This window comes from Protopterus annectens, chromosome 13.part0 (assembly GCF_019279795.1).
Source record: "Protopterus annectens isolate FY-2018-M chromosome 13.part0, PAN1.0, whole genome shotgun sequence".
NCBI classification, from domain to species: domain Eukaryota; kingdom Metazoa; phylum Chordata; order Ceratodontiformes; family Protopteridae; genus Protopterus; species Protopterus annectens.
This window is the reverse complement of record NC_056747.1, coordinates 614,189,457-614,206,514: the sequence shown is the minus strand read 5'-3', so window position 1 is coordinate 614,206,514 and position 17,058 is coordinate 614,189,457. Positions and strand designations below refer to the sequence as shown.

The window sequence follows — 17,058 nt, the reverse complement described above, 5'->3', positions numbered from 1 at the left end:
GTCTACTTAGGGGAGAAATTCTACCCCATTCCACAAATGGGGCAGAATTAAGCATTGGCATATTGGTTTTCAGCTGAAGCTATCCTCCTGTCTTTGTGCCACCTTGTACAAGCCCTTCCATCCTCATTTTTCTTGTCTGAATGGAGGTAATATTTATGTTTACATCTTGTACTAGCCATTGTGACATGACCACCCGCTTAAGACTGCAGGTGGATCTCTGTTAGCTCTTCTGTTACATTACATTTCAGGTGCAACTATCTTATAATCTACTACTTTTGTTTATACACTCTCTACCTTCCTTTCCTACCTTGACTGGAGATGTACCATGTCACAATCAAGCTTATGAATGATTCTAGAGGAATACTTTCACTATAGAGAGGGTGCTAATTTGGGCCTGATTATCTGGATACTGTAACTTTTTGGCTGTTCTTGGCTCCCATTGTCTGTCAATTATCAACTCCTCTTGGTCAACTGGACATTCATTTTTTCATCATCAGGGTGAGAGCAACTTTGAATGGTCATCAGTTCACACAGCACGGAGGTGATTTGAAAGTCTGTCTGCTTTTTTCACTCTATCCACTGTGCACCTTTGGTGAAGCACCAAGGATGTAGGCTGACTGGAGGCCACCCCCCTCACTTCCACAAGGGAGTTTCATATAAAGCAGCCCTGCCCCTCCCTCCCAAAGCACTAGTGGTGGTTTTCTCATTCTCTGACAGGCAAATTGCATTGGCTGAATGTGTTCCTGAATGTATAGAACTCTTCCCACCTCTGTGAAAGGTGAGAGGACCTTGCCTGTTCACTCCTTCCCTTCACTGCATGTCTCCTGTAATGTTGGGCCTGGATCCTAGTCTGGGCTCAGTCCCTCTGCATCATAATATAACATGTTGAATGATCCAGTCTGTACACTGTAGCAGCAAGTGTCTAATCCAGCCTCTCTGGAAACTCTTTTAAGCTTGAGCTCCTCCCCTCATTCCCAAAATGTAGTTGTCCTCCATCTGATCTCCAGATCCTCTTCTGCTCAAGTGGTCCACTGCCATCTGTTGGTGATTGCTGGTTAAAAAGTTAGCCAAGTCTTTATTGTCTTTATTTTTCAGCTTCTAAACTTTGTTTCCTCAAATCTTTACAGTTACTTTTGTCAAAGTTAGTCAGTTTCTGTACTCCCTCCCCCATTCAGGAGTTATTCCTTTAGTTTTACTAGAGTTAGGCATTTCCCTCCCCCTCTCTTCACCGCATACTGTTTTGGTTTCTGGTGAGATTTTCATACAAATTATATACAACGTTGCTAAAGTGTTTTACTAAAGCAATATCTCACATTGGTAGTTAACTGGTACTGCATTACTGTTGTTGGCTCGAATGTTATAGTGCTTATGGCTCTTGAAACAGCATTTTTTTTTTTACTTTAAATTTGTTATAGCTTATAATTCTAATTTAGTTGAAGTGGAAAAGGTCTCCAGTTAAAAAAAAAATCAGCTGTGGCCGCAAGATTACTCTCAAGGATACAGATGACCTTTGTGTCAGATGCCTAGGGATAGATCGCTTGCTAGTGGATTGTGAACTTTTAAAACATTTATTTTGGCTTAAGAATTTCGCAGGAGTGAGAAATTAATCTTCAAAGTTTTTTTCCACTGGAACCTAGAAGAGAGAAAAGAAGAAAAAAGGAAGGAAAAAAGAAAATCTGAAGAGGTTAAGCCCAAGGAAAATGACAGACCACCAACCCTCAGTATTCCTAGAAAGGACTTCCCCCTGTCTAGGTTTACAGAGGAACCAGTTTCTTCTTATCCTTGAGTTATATTCAGTTAATTAACAGTGGCTGAGAGGTAAATTGTGTTTACCTTTCAATGCCCACTGTGATAAAGCGCTTAGAATAGTATTTAATATGGAACTTCCAAACTACTATAGTTTGTAGGGGTTGGAAGATCACGTATGAAGTTGACAAATCTAGAACCAGGTTCATATTGCATTCATTAGCCAAATTATGGAAAAAACTTACCACTGGGGATTAGACAGTAACTGCGGTAGCGTTGTCGCCTCCTGTTCGATTCTCAGCTAGAGCGTCTTCTGTGTGGAGACATGCATGAATGGGCATACTTCATTGAAGGTTGTGCGTCAGGGCCGGCAACTCGGCACGTAAAAATCTACTGCCAATCATTAGCGGACTGGAGTTCCGCTGTGGCAACCCCTAACCGGGAAAAGCCAAAAGACACAACAACAATAAAGTCCAGTTTAAAAAATTGTTAATTTGCTGAGATTTTTTAGTGTGTTCAATGAACCAAATGCTGTCTTTTAAATGGCCATTCAGACCCAAATGCATAAGATACTATGAAGTAAAATGCAAGGTTGGAATGTTTGCCTGTAGGTAGAAGTAAAATTGGTATATCAGGCGAGCAGTGGTTGAGTTATTGGAAAGAAAAGTGAACTAAAGATGGGAAATAGATTTTTTGGGAGAGAGCAGAGTTTTAGACTTCTGAGATTTTTTTTTTTTTAGTAAAAAATAAGCTGCTTTCTGTAACTAAATAGTACAGGGTTTGATTTCCTCCACTTCTGTTTGCCTGCTGTGTGACTTGGAACAAGTCACATAACCAGACAGTGCTGTCAGGTCACCCCTGAAAAGGAATACTTGTGTCCAGTGGGTTTGCTTGGTTGACAAATGTATAAAATAAATATACGTGTACACACACACACACACACACACACACACACACACACACACACACACACACACACACACACACACACACACACACACACACACACACACACACACACACATATGTATGTGTGTGTGTGAAGGATTATTAAATACAACAAAAAAGATGGGATTAACAGATCTCGTAATTAAGTCATTTCCAAAAGCCGTGCCACTTTTATTGAACGCAAGGGGAAAGGTGCATTTGTTTAAATGTTTAGTGTTGCTTGAGCAAGGAGAAAATAGGATAGATGTACTAAGGCAAGAGTGGAGGATTAAGTTAAGGGTGATGATGGCTGTAGAAGAATGAGAAATGCCATGGTATACTAGTAAGTCATTTTAGAATTTTCATTTGGCAGTACCTTCACAAGTACTTTTATGCACCAATTTTATGAATGATCCTGAATGTAGATGTAGCATGTTGGTACTGTGAAAAGGATGTTGTGGTGCATGAGAATGCATAGAGTTTTAAACGAGCATTATAGTTCACATTTCATGTAAATGAATCTCAAAAGCAGTATTATTGTGATATGATAAAATGTAGTGTGCTTATGAGAAAGGGTTACAGTCTATTGATATAGCTGAAGAAAATAAGAAAGTGGAAATTAAAATAAATAAAATTAGGGAATGGTGTTTATTAATGGATAAGCTAAAAATCCCCAAGAATAGACGTGTGCAAAAGACATCTCTGGCAAAGTATGTCGCAAAATAGTTATGGAAAATGTTTAGAGGGAGAAGAGGAAATGATATGGAAGGCTAAAAATCTATCCCATCCTAATCTGTAGTAAATGTTTTTGTATGTGACTTGCTGTAAAAATGAAGCTCACTTATGAAATGTACAGTAGTATTAATAAACAGTAATTTATTGGAGATTATATCCCAGTATGTTGCTTCTGTATTTTTTAATTTATTTTCTTTGTCCACTATGTAAAATATGAAATTATATGGCAGTTATATAGAAATTAAAAAGTGGATTGAGAAAAAAGAGAAATGATTTAATGAAGAAGAATGACGGTGTCAACTAGTGGATTCATGTCAAGTCTCAGAATACCATTCAGTAGAAAGAAAGCCAATGAAAATGTTATGGCATTTTCAAAAAAAAAAATCTTTTTCTTTCATTTTTTGCTGAGGGATAAAACCCTGCCCCCCCCCCTCTCTATACTGTACATGTAGAGAGAGACCTCATATACAAACTCTGAGGTCACACAACATTGGAGAAAAGTACGACCGTCACAACTTTCTGCTAATGGCATTTGGAGTAAATGGCTCCAGTGATTCAGCTGTATGTATCCTTTGAATATGCATCCTCAGCTGTATGTATCCTTTGAATATGCATCCTAAAGAGATGCATCCAGGGATCAGGAGTAGAACTGAAGGGGGAAATGAAAATAGTTATTATAGTTTTGTGAAATGATTCATTGACTATTCCTGTTACTGGATGCAATGAAGTTTTATGTAAGAAATGCATTCTGGAGATTTGAATTTGAAGTATGTCTCCCTTCAATTCCATACTGTACTGTTTAGAGCAAGTCACCCAACTTGCTTATATTTCTAATTTAATTATTTAAACTTATTTTTCCCTCCTGAAATGGGAACCTGTGGTTATCTGAATGAAATAAACAAATTTTGTTATCATTGACAAACTGGCCAGAAGTCTAGTTCCTTGCCACTTGGCTGTGGCCGGTATTGCAGAAGAATGCTGCTGCTGCTCACTCACTGCTTGTTCAGAACTGCGGTGATCATTATTCAGTGGAACAGCAGGCAGCTCTGTGAGTAATTCTTATTTATCTTTGAGCTGTCTTAGAGGGGAAGCTGCCACATCATGCTTCATCTGACTTGGTTTAAACTGAGAGAGTCATTGTTTGAGATCATCTTACTTTGCCTTAAGGAAGGTGCTCAGAGTACATCCAGAACACTGGTCATGTGTCAGACCAAGGAAGAGTGCAGGTGATAGTACACTTCTGAACATAGCTGTGAATCTTTTCTGCCAGTGTGTACACACAAGATTTCCCAGCCAAAAGAAGCTGGAATACAGTCACATCTCTAAACTAGTGCCAGCTTCAAAGGAGCTCTATTATTCCTGCAAATGATGGTCTAGATTGTTAATATGCTAATTCTAACAAAATTAATTTTGTTGCTGGTCTGCCTTATTCTAAGCAGTGTTAAGAAAGCTTAGGGGTTTTGTCCATCTATCCAACTGTAAAAGTATTTTTTTAGTTTGTAGACTGTGTTGTTTACTTCTTTGGCATTTTGCTCGTCGTGAAACTAGAGGGAAGACTACGTCTGTATACTTTCTGACATCATCCCTGCCACTTATAGTCCTTCACTTCTTTTTTGTAGCGTTATGTTACCGTGGCAACCTAGAAGCTGCTGCATTGATACCTTACTGAGGGTGAAGTTAGTAGCAATAGTATACTGATAATGCATTTCAGTGAATCATTGTTTTTATTCAGTGAGGTCTGATAGCGTTTATCACATCTGTGTATTTGACTGAGCTATCTTTACCATTTAACTCTTCACTGTACACTTACTTTCTTTTTGTGCCAAAAAGACATCATTTGTTCACCTAGAACATGCCATATAAAATTTAAAATTATATGTATTTTTGTGAATGCTGACATTTTCACAGTTTTACTGCCTGATATCCTTTTGAGAATGGTGGATGAATGGTAGGGTGACTTACATTAAGTTTACAGGGCTTTCAGTCGTGGTTGTATTCAGAAGTCTGATCTGTGACCACTACTGCTGCATCTTGTAGTTTGGGCAAATTACCTGTTTAGAAGTCTGCTTAACTGAAGTACTGACAAACTTGTGTTGTGCTGTTGCTGTACATATGTTTTTCTGTTACCTTTGACCTTTGTTAATTTGTGTGTGGTGTGATTTTTAAATTGGAATTTGTTACTTTTTTATTGTATCATAAATGAAGACATTGAAAAAAAAAACATCAGCAAACTTGTGATGTTTATTTCTACATGGATTGAATGTGCTTTTCTATTTCCTTTTGGTTTTGCTTGTTCGTATGTGTGTGTGTGGTGTGATTTTTTGAATTGCAGTTTGTTGCAGTATTTTGGTTAATTTTTGCATTGTCATTTCCTGCATTGCATATTTTTTCACTTTCATGCACTGCATGATTTTTTTTTTAACATTGAAACTGTAACTATCTGTTTTGTTTCTCATCAACAGCATACAGCTTGCAGTTGATGCTCAGATCCCTGAGTGTTTTGGAGGGTTGGATGGAGAAGCAGTGTTTATTGATACAGAAGGCAGTTTTATAGTGGACAGAGTTGTGGACATTGCTTCTGCCTCTGTTCACCACTGCCAGCTCATTGCAGACACACATCAAGAGGAAGGTTGGTATTTTTTAATGTAATGACCATTATTATTTCCTGTTTAAATTGCACAGTGATGTAGTTCTTGTCTGTTGTGCTTATTAGAGGTGTAATATGTCTGTGTAATAGTGGCAGTCTCTAGATGAGGATTTTGATTTCATGTTATGAACCGTTATATTTCTGATCTGCAACAGTATGTATAGCCATGAAAGACTAGAGCTGCAGTTGTACATTGTGGCATGAGGCCTGGGGGGGGCTTATGTGGGGAATATAAAAATGGTGTTTTATTTATTTATTATTTGACATTTATTAACCAGGGAGAAAAGCTCATATACACAAATAATAGATTGTAGTTTTTACAACAAAATGATAGTTACGACTTGACACGATGCATTTAGGTACATACACAGATAGACTACAATTTTTAAAACAAATAAAGTAAGTTAAGGCTTTACACAGTACATTACAAACAGATTGGAGCAGAGTAAATGGCCACTTGCTTAGTGTTTTACTTAAAATTTGACTTGACTTCTAAAGTATTACTTCTAAAATATTACAGTGTATTAATAGTAGATTAGTAGAACTCGACTATAAAAATAGCTTTACTAAAAGAAAGGGAGAAATAGCATAGAAGATGTGAGAGATTATAAATTTAGGGGGTTGAGAGAGACAGAAAGAAAAATAATGCAAAGTAAGGTACAAGTGCTAGTGCACCTAGTCACCAATGGACCAAAACCAAACAAAAACTATCAGTAACAACATACTATGGCAGATCAGTACAATTGTTAATGTTTAACAGCAACACTGTAGACTGTATTTGTTTAAAGATATATTTTTAACTTTTAGTCTTACTAAGGGAGGCTATTAAGTCTGAAGCATACTAGGGAGCAAGACAGATGGAGCAAGATGACTGTAGTACTAGGCAATTGACCTGACTACCTTCTAGCAATACAATTCAAAGTTAAGGAAATGTATGAAGAGATTGTAATACTGGGGTGAGGTGGGGTGGGGGGTGATCTGAAGCAACCAGCCCATGTGCATGCCACTTCTTTTAAAAAAAAAAAAAAAAAAAACTGTTTAGAAATGTATTCAACTTTGCAGCACATAGGAGAGAAACATACTATGTTTAAAGTTGAGTTTCACAGGGTCGGGCAGGATGTAGAGAGTGAGAGTAAACATCTGTTGTAAGCTGAGGGAGACTACCCGAAATATTGTTCTTTTGACTGACAAAAAAAAGGGGAATTGAATGAGATAATGAGCTATAATACACACTTGAGACAAGAGGAGGAATCTGAAATAGTTAACAGTAAAAAGCTGTAGTTAGTCAGTTTAGAAGCAATCATAAACATGTAGTATGTGATGCAATATATTAGGAACAGAAATATTTTCTCAACAGCTATCCATATGAAACGATCTAACAATGCAGTACATTTAAAACAAGTCCATTTGCAGATAAATTCTTGTAAACTGTTATGTTTGTCACACCCAGTGCAAATCTTAACATCTTTAACTCTGCCACTTCCAGCTCTGACTCCTGCCTTTTATGTTGCAATGCATTACAGTTAAAAGAAGTCCATTTGCAGAGAAATTCTTGTGGGTTGTTGTTCTTATATACTGCACTGCAATTAATATATATTGTTAACGAGTATTCAGTTGAAATGACTAGCAATGCATTAATGATAAAAACAGGTCCATCTAAAGATACATGCACGATGCACCACAGCCAGTTCTTAACAAATTGATTTTGAGTTCTACATCAGAACACCTGTAGGCAATGCAGGAATAATTTGTTGCTGTGCAAGTGTAACATACAGCTGAGAAGGCTACAGACAAAACTTAGTTGCAGCTAGGCAAATAGCCACTGAGTGGCGAGCACACTAGTCTTGGTATGCTGCAGATCAGCAGGAGCAGAGATGGTCTTTTTTAAAAATGGCACCTGCTTACATTACACAGTTAAGTAAACTCACGGACTATGGAAAGAGGAAGGGTCCACTGCTACAGCTGTGCTTCATCCTGAGAATAACGCACTGACTGGTCAAGTTAGTAATTAAGTAAATAAATAAATAAAGATGGATAAGATGACCTAGTCACCAATGGACAAAAAACAAAGAAAAGCTGTCAGTAACAATGTACTATGGCAGGTCAACATAACTGCTAATGTCAACAGCAACTCTGTAGTAGGTTGGTTGAAAGATATATAACTGCTTTTAGTCTTACTAAGAGAGGCTGTTAAGTCTGAAACATATTAGGGAGTAAGATAAAGGGAGCAAGGTGATTATAATGCTAGGCAATTGATCTGGCTACCTTCTAGCGATATAATCAAAAATTAAGGAAACGTATGAAGAGATTGTAGTATTTCTTATTTGCAATGGTGATGGACAGCTTGACAGATGAGATCAGACAAGAGGCCCCATGGACTATGATGTTTGCAGATGACATTGTGATCTGTAGTGAGAGTAGGAACCAGGCTGAGGAGACCCTGGAGAGGTGGAGATATTCTCTAGAGGGGAGAGGAATGAAGGTCAGCAGGACGAAGACAGAATATGTGTGTGTGAATGAGAGGGAGGATAGAGGAATGGTGAGGATGCAGAGAGTAGAGGTGGCGAAGGTGGATGAGTTTAAATACTTGGGATCAACAGTTCAGAGTAATGGTGAGTGTGGAAGAGAGGTGAAGAAGAGAATACAGGCAGGGTGGAATGGGTGGAGAAGAGTGCCAGGAGTGATTTGTGACAGACGGGTACCACTAAGAGTGAAAGGGAAGGTCTACAAGAGGGTAGTGAGACCAGCTATGTTGTATGGGTTGGAGACGGTGGCATTGACAAAAAGGCAGGAGTCAGAGCTGGAAGTGGCAGAGTTAAAGATGTTAAGATTTGCACTGGGTGTGACAAGGATGGACAGGATTAGGAATCAGTATATTAGAGGGTCAGCTCAGATTGGATGGTTTGGAGACAAAGTCAGAGAGGCGAGATTGCGCTGGTTTGGACATGTGCTGAGGGGAGGGATGCTGGGTATATTGGGAAAAGGATGCCAAGGATGGAGCTGCCAGGTAAGAGGAAAAGAGGAAGGCCTAAGTTAAGGTTTATGGATGTGGTGAGAGAGGACATGCAGGTGATTGGTGTGGCAGAGCAATATGCAGAGGACAGGAAGAACTGGAAACAGATGATCCGCTGTGGCGACCCCTAACAGGAACAGCCGAAAGAGAAGATGAAGAGATTGTAGTACTGGGGTGGGGATGGGGCCAATCTTAGTCAACTACCTCGTATGCTCGTCACTTATTTTAAGTAAAAAAAAAAAAAAAAAAAAAAAAAAAACTGTTTAGAAATGTATTAAACTTTGCAGCACATAGGAGAGGAACATACTATGTTTAAACTTCAGTTTCACAGGGTCAGGCAAGATGCAACAAGATGTAGAGAGCGAGAGGGCACATCCGTTGTCAGCTGAGGGAGACTACCTGAAGTATTCTTAGTTTCCTATGTTTATCCTGTTTTAGTATGCATCTGTTAAGTGTGGTTTGGGGGGGGGGGGTGTAACATGCTTCATAAACTGTTGAGCATCAAACAAATGTTTATTTGCTGCAGAAGGCGCTCACTAGTGATTTCATTAGATATTGTCAACATTTTTGGACCTTTGAAAAGAGAAGATGTGTGTGTGTGTGTGTGTGCGCGCGTGCGCGCTTGTGTGCACGTGCATTTGAGACAGTCAGAATTTAAATGGCTAGCTGGTGGCATCTCCACTTATGTCATTTCTGAATATTTAGCAAAAAAATAAAATGCATTGACAGCAAATGTTCTTAAGCATCAACTAGGAAGTTGTGTTTTCTGTGTTTTAAGATCAGCTGAAAGCCATGGAGACCTTTTCAGTTGACAGCATACTTTCCCACATTTACTACTTTCGTTGCCATGACTACACAGAGCTGCTTGCCCAGACCTACCTGTTGCCAGCCTTTCTCCTTGAACATCCTAAGGTATGACTAAGTTCTCCAATAAATTAGAAATTGTTTTAAATGACTGTATAGATTTTGATGATGTAGGCTTTTGACAATGTTGATAAAATATACAGGGAAAGACAGCTTCTTTTGAGACTTTGAAGGGAGATTTGCAAACTCTTAGTGATGATTACTATAATATGTGACTAAATTCAGAGTATAGAAATGTTTTTTTTACCTGGCTTAGCAGTGACAGATATAGTTAATTGCGATTACACGTGCTCTCTATACCTTGGAAGCCTGGTCAGTGTAGGTACCAGATGTCATTTAGGAGGGCAAGGTATGGGTCTTAACTACTGCAGCAACAGCATGAATAATTATGCAATAGCTGACAAATCTCCCTCCTATGAAAGGTTTTTGACTGTGCCTGCACTTAATACTAAATCCATCTCAGTTACATATTTCTGTTGGTGTCTAAGTTGGATAAACAGGAAAGAACCAGATTTATGTACTGGTTTCTCTATTGATTGGAGTGTATGCTTTTTTCCACTGTTCACCGGGTTTAAATCTAGGAAGATATTGTGATTCTTCAAGTGGTAGTGTTTCTTAGTAGACACTGCGGTTCAAACTCAAGTCTGCTGTCTGTGCAGAGTTCATTAATAGCCCATTATTCAAACTTATGTAACTGAAGCAATCTTGGAGGATGATTAATTTGTGCTGTGTACTGCTCAACTGTTATACTTGGAGGCTGCTTTTACTGGTAACAACTTTTCCTGTTCCTGTGCTATATGTAAAACCAGTAGTGGAGATCCGTTAAGCCTAAACAGTCTAGCAAGCTACCAATAAAGATGATCATCCATAACTGCAGTACCAGGCATGAATTCAGATCTGTTAATGAAGGTGCAAGAGCTACTATGTTTTCCTCCCCATGTGCCGTATTCCAAATCCCCATAGCTGCCCCTGAAAGGTAGTGAGTTTCATCACCTTTGTCCAAGTTCTTAGGTGGAAATAAGGGACATAAGAAAGTAAAATGTATATGTGTATTGCATGGAGCAAAAGGGTGACACTCCAAAATTTAGAAAAAGATAGTTGTCAAGCACATCCCTAGCATGAGACCCAGTCATAACAGTGCTTAACAAAACTTTAAGGGCACCCTAAGCATTCTATGGACTAACAACAGGCAGTGTCAGTTGGCAAAAGACAATGGTGGTAGGTAAAAAAAGGTTTTACAATAGCTGTAGAGGACTTTCGTTTCTGCTTGCTGTTTGTGTCAACTTTCCTTGATTATGCAGAGCATTCCTGATTTTTAGCTTCATATTTTTGCCTTGGCCTTTGTAAAATTGTTGATTTTCTGGTAAATCACTGAAGATTACAGTCTGTCATTAATAAACTGATAAACGATAGTAAAACCACAAAGCAAGAAAATACACAAATCCTGAGCGGTCCACTATAAGCGGCCAAACCACATGGACATGTGTAGCATAAAATAAGAATTATTGACACGTGTAGCGTAAAATAAGAATTATTGTAATAATAATTCTTATTTTATGCTACACGTGTCCATGTGGTTTGGCCGTTTATAGTGGAGCGCTCAGGATTTGTGTATCTTCTTGCTTAGTCTGTCATTAATGCCAGGCATTAGTTTTTCATACTTGTTATTGTTCAGAAAATGCATGTTGATGCAAAACCTCTTCTTTCAACTTAAGTGAGTTATAGCAATTTAAAAAAAAAACTGTCCCTGATTTTCATCCTTTTATCTTCCTGGTCGTATTATTTTTAGATCTATCCAGAATACTTGCATGAAGAAGTTAAAGAAAAATGCTCCTGTCTAACAGCACTCAAAAGCCAGTAAAACACCTTCTGCTCCCATACTTTCTCTTTTTATTTTCGGCATCTGGTAGCACATGGAGCAGATAAAGGCAAAGGTCCACGCACTACAAAAAATTATGATCAGGTCTCTGATCCTAAGGTTACCCTCTTTAGCTTTGCTCTTGAGGTGAATTTCTTGGCATTCATATCTCAGACATGCAATACAGAGGATTATGAGCAAGTTGCTAATCATAACTGGCGTTTTATGTATTCAAGACATGGATATCAAGAAGTTCACCTTGTGAACGAAGCTTGAGAGGTGAATCTTCACATCTATGTCAAGAACACATAATAAGCTCATTATGATCAGAGACCCAATCATATACTTTGTAGCGCAGTGTAGTGTAGTGCTTTGACAGTTTTCAAAGCCATTACGCACTTCGCAAACATTGTCAGAAAGGCAGCACCACACATTCTCTTGTTACAAAAAGGCAAGGACACATTACCAGCACATAAAGCAGGCAGAAAGAAATCTGTTTTTTATTCTGCTACTTTCCTTTGCTGGTCAGTACTGATTTAACTTCCTAGAATGATTTCCAATCTTAAGAAGTGAAACAGGGGGTGCTTAACAGTTAAGGTTGGGTCTTGTGCTATAGAAGTGCTTAAATAATTTGTCTTTTTTTTTGGATATTGGAGCATAATCACTGCACTCTTGCACTACAGTCTGGTTATGATTAGAGACCCGATCATAATCCTCTAAACTGTCAATTTTGCAGGGATGGCCACAGATCATACTGGGGCAGTGGAGTAGCATGATAATGGGTGTCATTTATAGTCCGGCATTTTTTTTAATAATTTTTTTTGAAATTTTTTTTAACTAGCAGTGCAGACATGTACATCAGCGTTGCTTATTCCTAGTTCCTGTGTTCTAAGAGGGCATGAATAAGACATTTTAGTTAAAGTATAATTGGTTAAAATAACCAAAAAAAATACACACCAGTGTCTGAGAACTTGCTGTATTTTATTACATTTAAAATAAAAAATTATCACTTTCATTTGTAAATGCAGACTTCTTCATACCTTTTTTCTGAAGTGATACATAGATCCCTGAACATATGCCATCAATTGGTTAGCTTAATGATAGAATGCAATGAATCAGAAATTTAAGCAGACCAATAAAGTACATCTTTTATTGAACAACTCCAAAATGCTTCAGTGACTGCCAGCATGGGGAAAAACCTAGAAGGACCTGTACTGTCATGGAGAGAAGGTGGAAAATGAATAGAAAAGTCTAGAGAACTTGACAAGCTAATCCAGGAAATCTCCAAGAGGAGCTGGAGAAGGTGTAAAATGAATAGAGGCACATAGAGGGTCTTAGTTTGAGAACTCCGTCTCCAGAGGGAATGGCCAGCTGCCAGTGGCAGCCCTACTGAAAGATGGTGGTACTTCACAGCCTGAGTCAGACAGTAAGGCCGGTGTACTGGGGGGAGAGTGCCAAAGTGCTAAATATGACCATTAGAAATTGAGAGAGACCAGTCTGGGAACAGTATCAGCCTGGCACCTGTCCATTTCAGGATAAGAAATATCTGTCAGTCTCACAGCTGAGAGGGTAACAGGGCATCCATCATGCAAACTTTGTGTCTGAACTGTTAACCAGTCAAGAAGAAGTTTGCATCCCTTAAATTGTGGGATGAGACAGCTGCCTAGAAGAAGGATATTGATATGGAGTGCTACCAAGGACTACAAAGCTGGGTGCCATAGGCTGCAGAATTGCAGCAGTGAATTGTGGCCTATGAGATGGATGCCACTGGGGAGAGAATTGTGGAACATAATCCTGTGGACCATAGAGCTTTGTGGGGAGCTGCTGCTCACAGAGCCTGCTGTAGAGAATTATGGATCAAATTAAGATAATCACTTGGATGCTCTTCTCCAGCTGTTGAGTGACTTTAGCTCTTGGAGGTGCCAAGTCACAGCCCAGGATAAACTCTTCACATGTATAGTATGTGTAGGATGTCATGGTTAATTGATTTTTCCTTGTGCATTTCCTTTAGATGCAACAGTCCTGCTTAGTTAGTAGTCCCCCCATTAGCCATGGCAGCTTTCACTGGTAGTTGGGTTAAGCTTTTGTGCAGACAGACTTTCACTAACTGTGTAGAGCATCTCTTGGGGATGGAAGACAAGAGTGTTAAGTGAATGTGCATCCATTCCTTGGTTTTATTTTGGAATGTTGAGCATCTGTACAGCTTTGATTTGTTTTAGATCTGACAGCAGGTTTAGCATGTATTCAAGTTATTTTACTTTTGGAACAGGTTGTGGGACAGTTGTAGGTCTGGATTACTGTATTTTATGATGATTTCATTCATTCATTCATTTGTGAGTGGGACTGCTGAGAATTTATACCATGTCTGTTGTGTGTTTGTGTTTTTAATTTATCATCCATCAGTGGTACTTTTCCCTTTTTTGTGTCCTGACTAGCACTTTCTCGGGACCCAGGGCCATCCTGATATTTCCACATTGTCTTGTGTGCAGTCTTCTTAGCTTGTTACACACCAGCCCCTTCTAGATTGGTTATGACTCCTAATTTTGTTGGATTCCAGGCCACCTCCTTTGGTTTCCACATCTTGAATTGTCTTTATATTGCATTGACTAACCTCCTCCCATCCCAAATGGTGATTGGGTGAGCTGTTCCCATCAGGCATGGTCTGCCTCTGTTCTCTAATCAGCCCCTTTTGAAATAGATGACCCCAGCTCACCTGTGGACCTCACTGAACCTCCAGACTCCTCAGGTATGCAAGACATTATTTCCAGCTTGTCCTTGGACCATGTTGCCCCTTTCACAATTTATTCAAGCATTGATATAGTGGTTCCATACAAGTGCAAGGGGACACTATTTCCTTTCCCTCACAGGCAAACACAGTTTTCCTTGTTCTTTGGATGTCACAGTTGGCTGGTATTTTTTCTTCGTGAGGAGTACTTCAGCAGTTGTCTTCACTTCACCTGTGGTTCACTGCAGCAGTCCCCATGAGGAATTTCTCTCAAGGCCATGTGGTCCCTTGGTCTTGCAGTGCGTAGTTTTCTACAGTGAGTACCCCAGTGGTGTCTGTCTTACAGGCTATAGTCCATTGTTATGATATTCCAATCTCCTGAAGCTTTATACTCCACAGTCATACCGCACATCATATCCTTATTTAAGTAGCTGACTTTATTCTGCATTGTAGAGATTGTAATCCTTGTCAAAATGGCTAACAGTATACAGGCAAAGTATTTATTTTGGCTTTCCTTTTACCTTTTTGTATGTGATTTCCAGATGTTTTTTAAACATCCACTGGCCAAGTACCTTGCTGTTGCTGCCATTGTTCCCAGATTGGTTCAGTTCTGACTGCCATATTTAGGGAGGTCCTAGCTTCACTCTCCTTTTTCAACACTGAAGAATCACAGTGTCCCTCCAGATCCACTCCAAACATCTGAACCACTCCATTTAAACTCATAGTTCATATGTTAATTCCTATACATGCTTATTTTATTTTATACATTCTCTGACACCCAGTGGTGTGATCTGGATTCATTGCTAAACTCTTTATGGTCTTCTAGTCATTTTCCACTTGACTTCTACATTGAAACATGTGCCCTTAGCCTTCACACTTTCCTTATAGTCCTGTTTCCTGATCGGCCCACTGGTTAGCACTCTTGCTGTCCCAACTTTCACTAGTCATTACTGGCGTGTCTGCTGTTTACTTCTTGGGCTATTAGCTGTCCCATTTCATCTTCTGTTGAGATAATTTGAGTCCACAGCTGCCCTCTTTTGGATACTTCCAACAAAAGAATATTTTATTGGTCAGTTTTAATTCTGGATACATTTGCTTCTGTTTTTTTGATTAGTAATTGCTAGTGCAAATTTAAGGCTTTATGCATCTCTCCAGAAAAAAAGTAAGAACGAGTCTGTGGTTGTAGATGAAAGTGCTAACATTTTATACTGTGGAATTTGTCTTTAATTTTAGTGGATTTAACTTATTATTTATGAGCTTCAGAGCACGGTTCAGTCTTTGCAGTGTAATTAGAGTTATAGGACTTTGAAAAATATGTAGTAGAATTGTTTGTGTAAAGTGGAATCTTTTTCATTATGATCGAACACTGAACACATGATCTCTGATATAGAGTGTGATTTTTTTTTTTCCACTTAAAACAGGTACGAGTGGTGTTGATTGACAGCATTGCTTTTCCTTTCCGGCATGATTTTGAGGACCTTTCCCTACGCACACGACTGTTGAATAGATTGGCACAGCAGCTGATTAGTATGGCTGATAAACAGAGAGTTGGGGTAGGTTTTCTTCATTTAATTAGAAGTTGCTTGCTTACAATGTTTCTGACATTTTGTCTCTTACTCTTCTGACTTCCTCAGCAATGTGAAACCTCTGATCTGAAGTAGGATATTCATTTGTCTGCAACCTGTGGGTTATGGATCCGATATCGGATCCGAACCGGCATGGTTTTCCAGCTATGGATCCAAGCTCTCAGCTCCTCCCCTCACCCATAATGCCCTGCTCTACCCTCATGACCCCAGATCTCGTTTGCCGCGCTGGTGACTGGATTTGCATTCATAGCTCTCAGCTAAGTGGTGATTTATTACCTGTTAAAACAGAAAATTTTAAGTTTTTTGTGTAATTCTGTGTGAAAGTTTAGGTTTCCCTTTCTGATAGTTTTAATTTGAGTTAAATTAAGTAATTTTTTTCCCTCCCTCGCTGTTGCGTAGAGTGTGTCTGTTGGGCCTGTGTGTCTTTTTGTTTTAAGTTACTTTTAGTAGCTTTTAGTAGCTTTATAGATTATGGCTGATCAGCCTAAATCTATTTTCTCCAAATGCTCCGAGTGTGGCCATAAGCTCTCACCGGCTGATGGCCACACTCGGTGTGTTAGTGTCTCTGGGTTGAACACCTCACATCTGGTTGTTCCATTTGTGCAGGGTTCAACCCCAGGGCACTGAGGGAGCGGAGGTCCAAGCTTGTCTTGGCGGGTCTTTACCGCCAGACTCGGCTCGCCTCCGCTCCTTCGGGAACAGCTGTGGCTACGGTTGTTCCCCCTGTGGCACCCCCTCCTGCTCCTGGGACTCAACCTCCCGCTTCTGGAGAGGAGAGGGATGCTAGTAAAAAGGACCGGAGGGAGAAGCACCACAAGCGGCGGGCCGAGACCTCTGTTTCGGCCCCGCCAGCCAAGCGGGCTTCTCCCGGCTCCGTTCGGTTCGGTCTCCTCCTTCGGCTCCGGTCCCCTGTGTGCTTTTCACCGCGTCCTGAGGAGGAGGAGACCCGATCTGCGT

The 17,058-nt window shown here is 39.5% G+C and overlaps 1 protein-coding gene across 2 annotated transcripts in view; it reads left to right on the top strand.

Moving 5' to 3' along the window:
- Positions 1-17,058, top strand: part of RAD51C (RAD51 paralog C) — a 1,235,792-nt gene that overhangs the window by 896,644 nt on the left and 322,090 nt on the right. For both annotated transcript variants that reach the window (XM_044054279.1, XM_044054280.1), the window contains exons 3-5: positions 5,871-6,037; positions 9,847-9,980; positions 15,937-16,068. In XM_044054279.1, the coding sequence (XP_043910214.1) occupies positions 5,871-6,037; positions 9,847-9,980; positions 15,937-16,068 (433 nt within the window). The remainder of the gene's footprint in view (positions 1-5,870; positions 6,038-9,846; positions 9,981-15,936; positions 16,069-17,058) is intronic.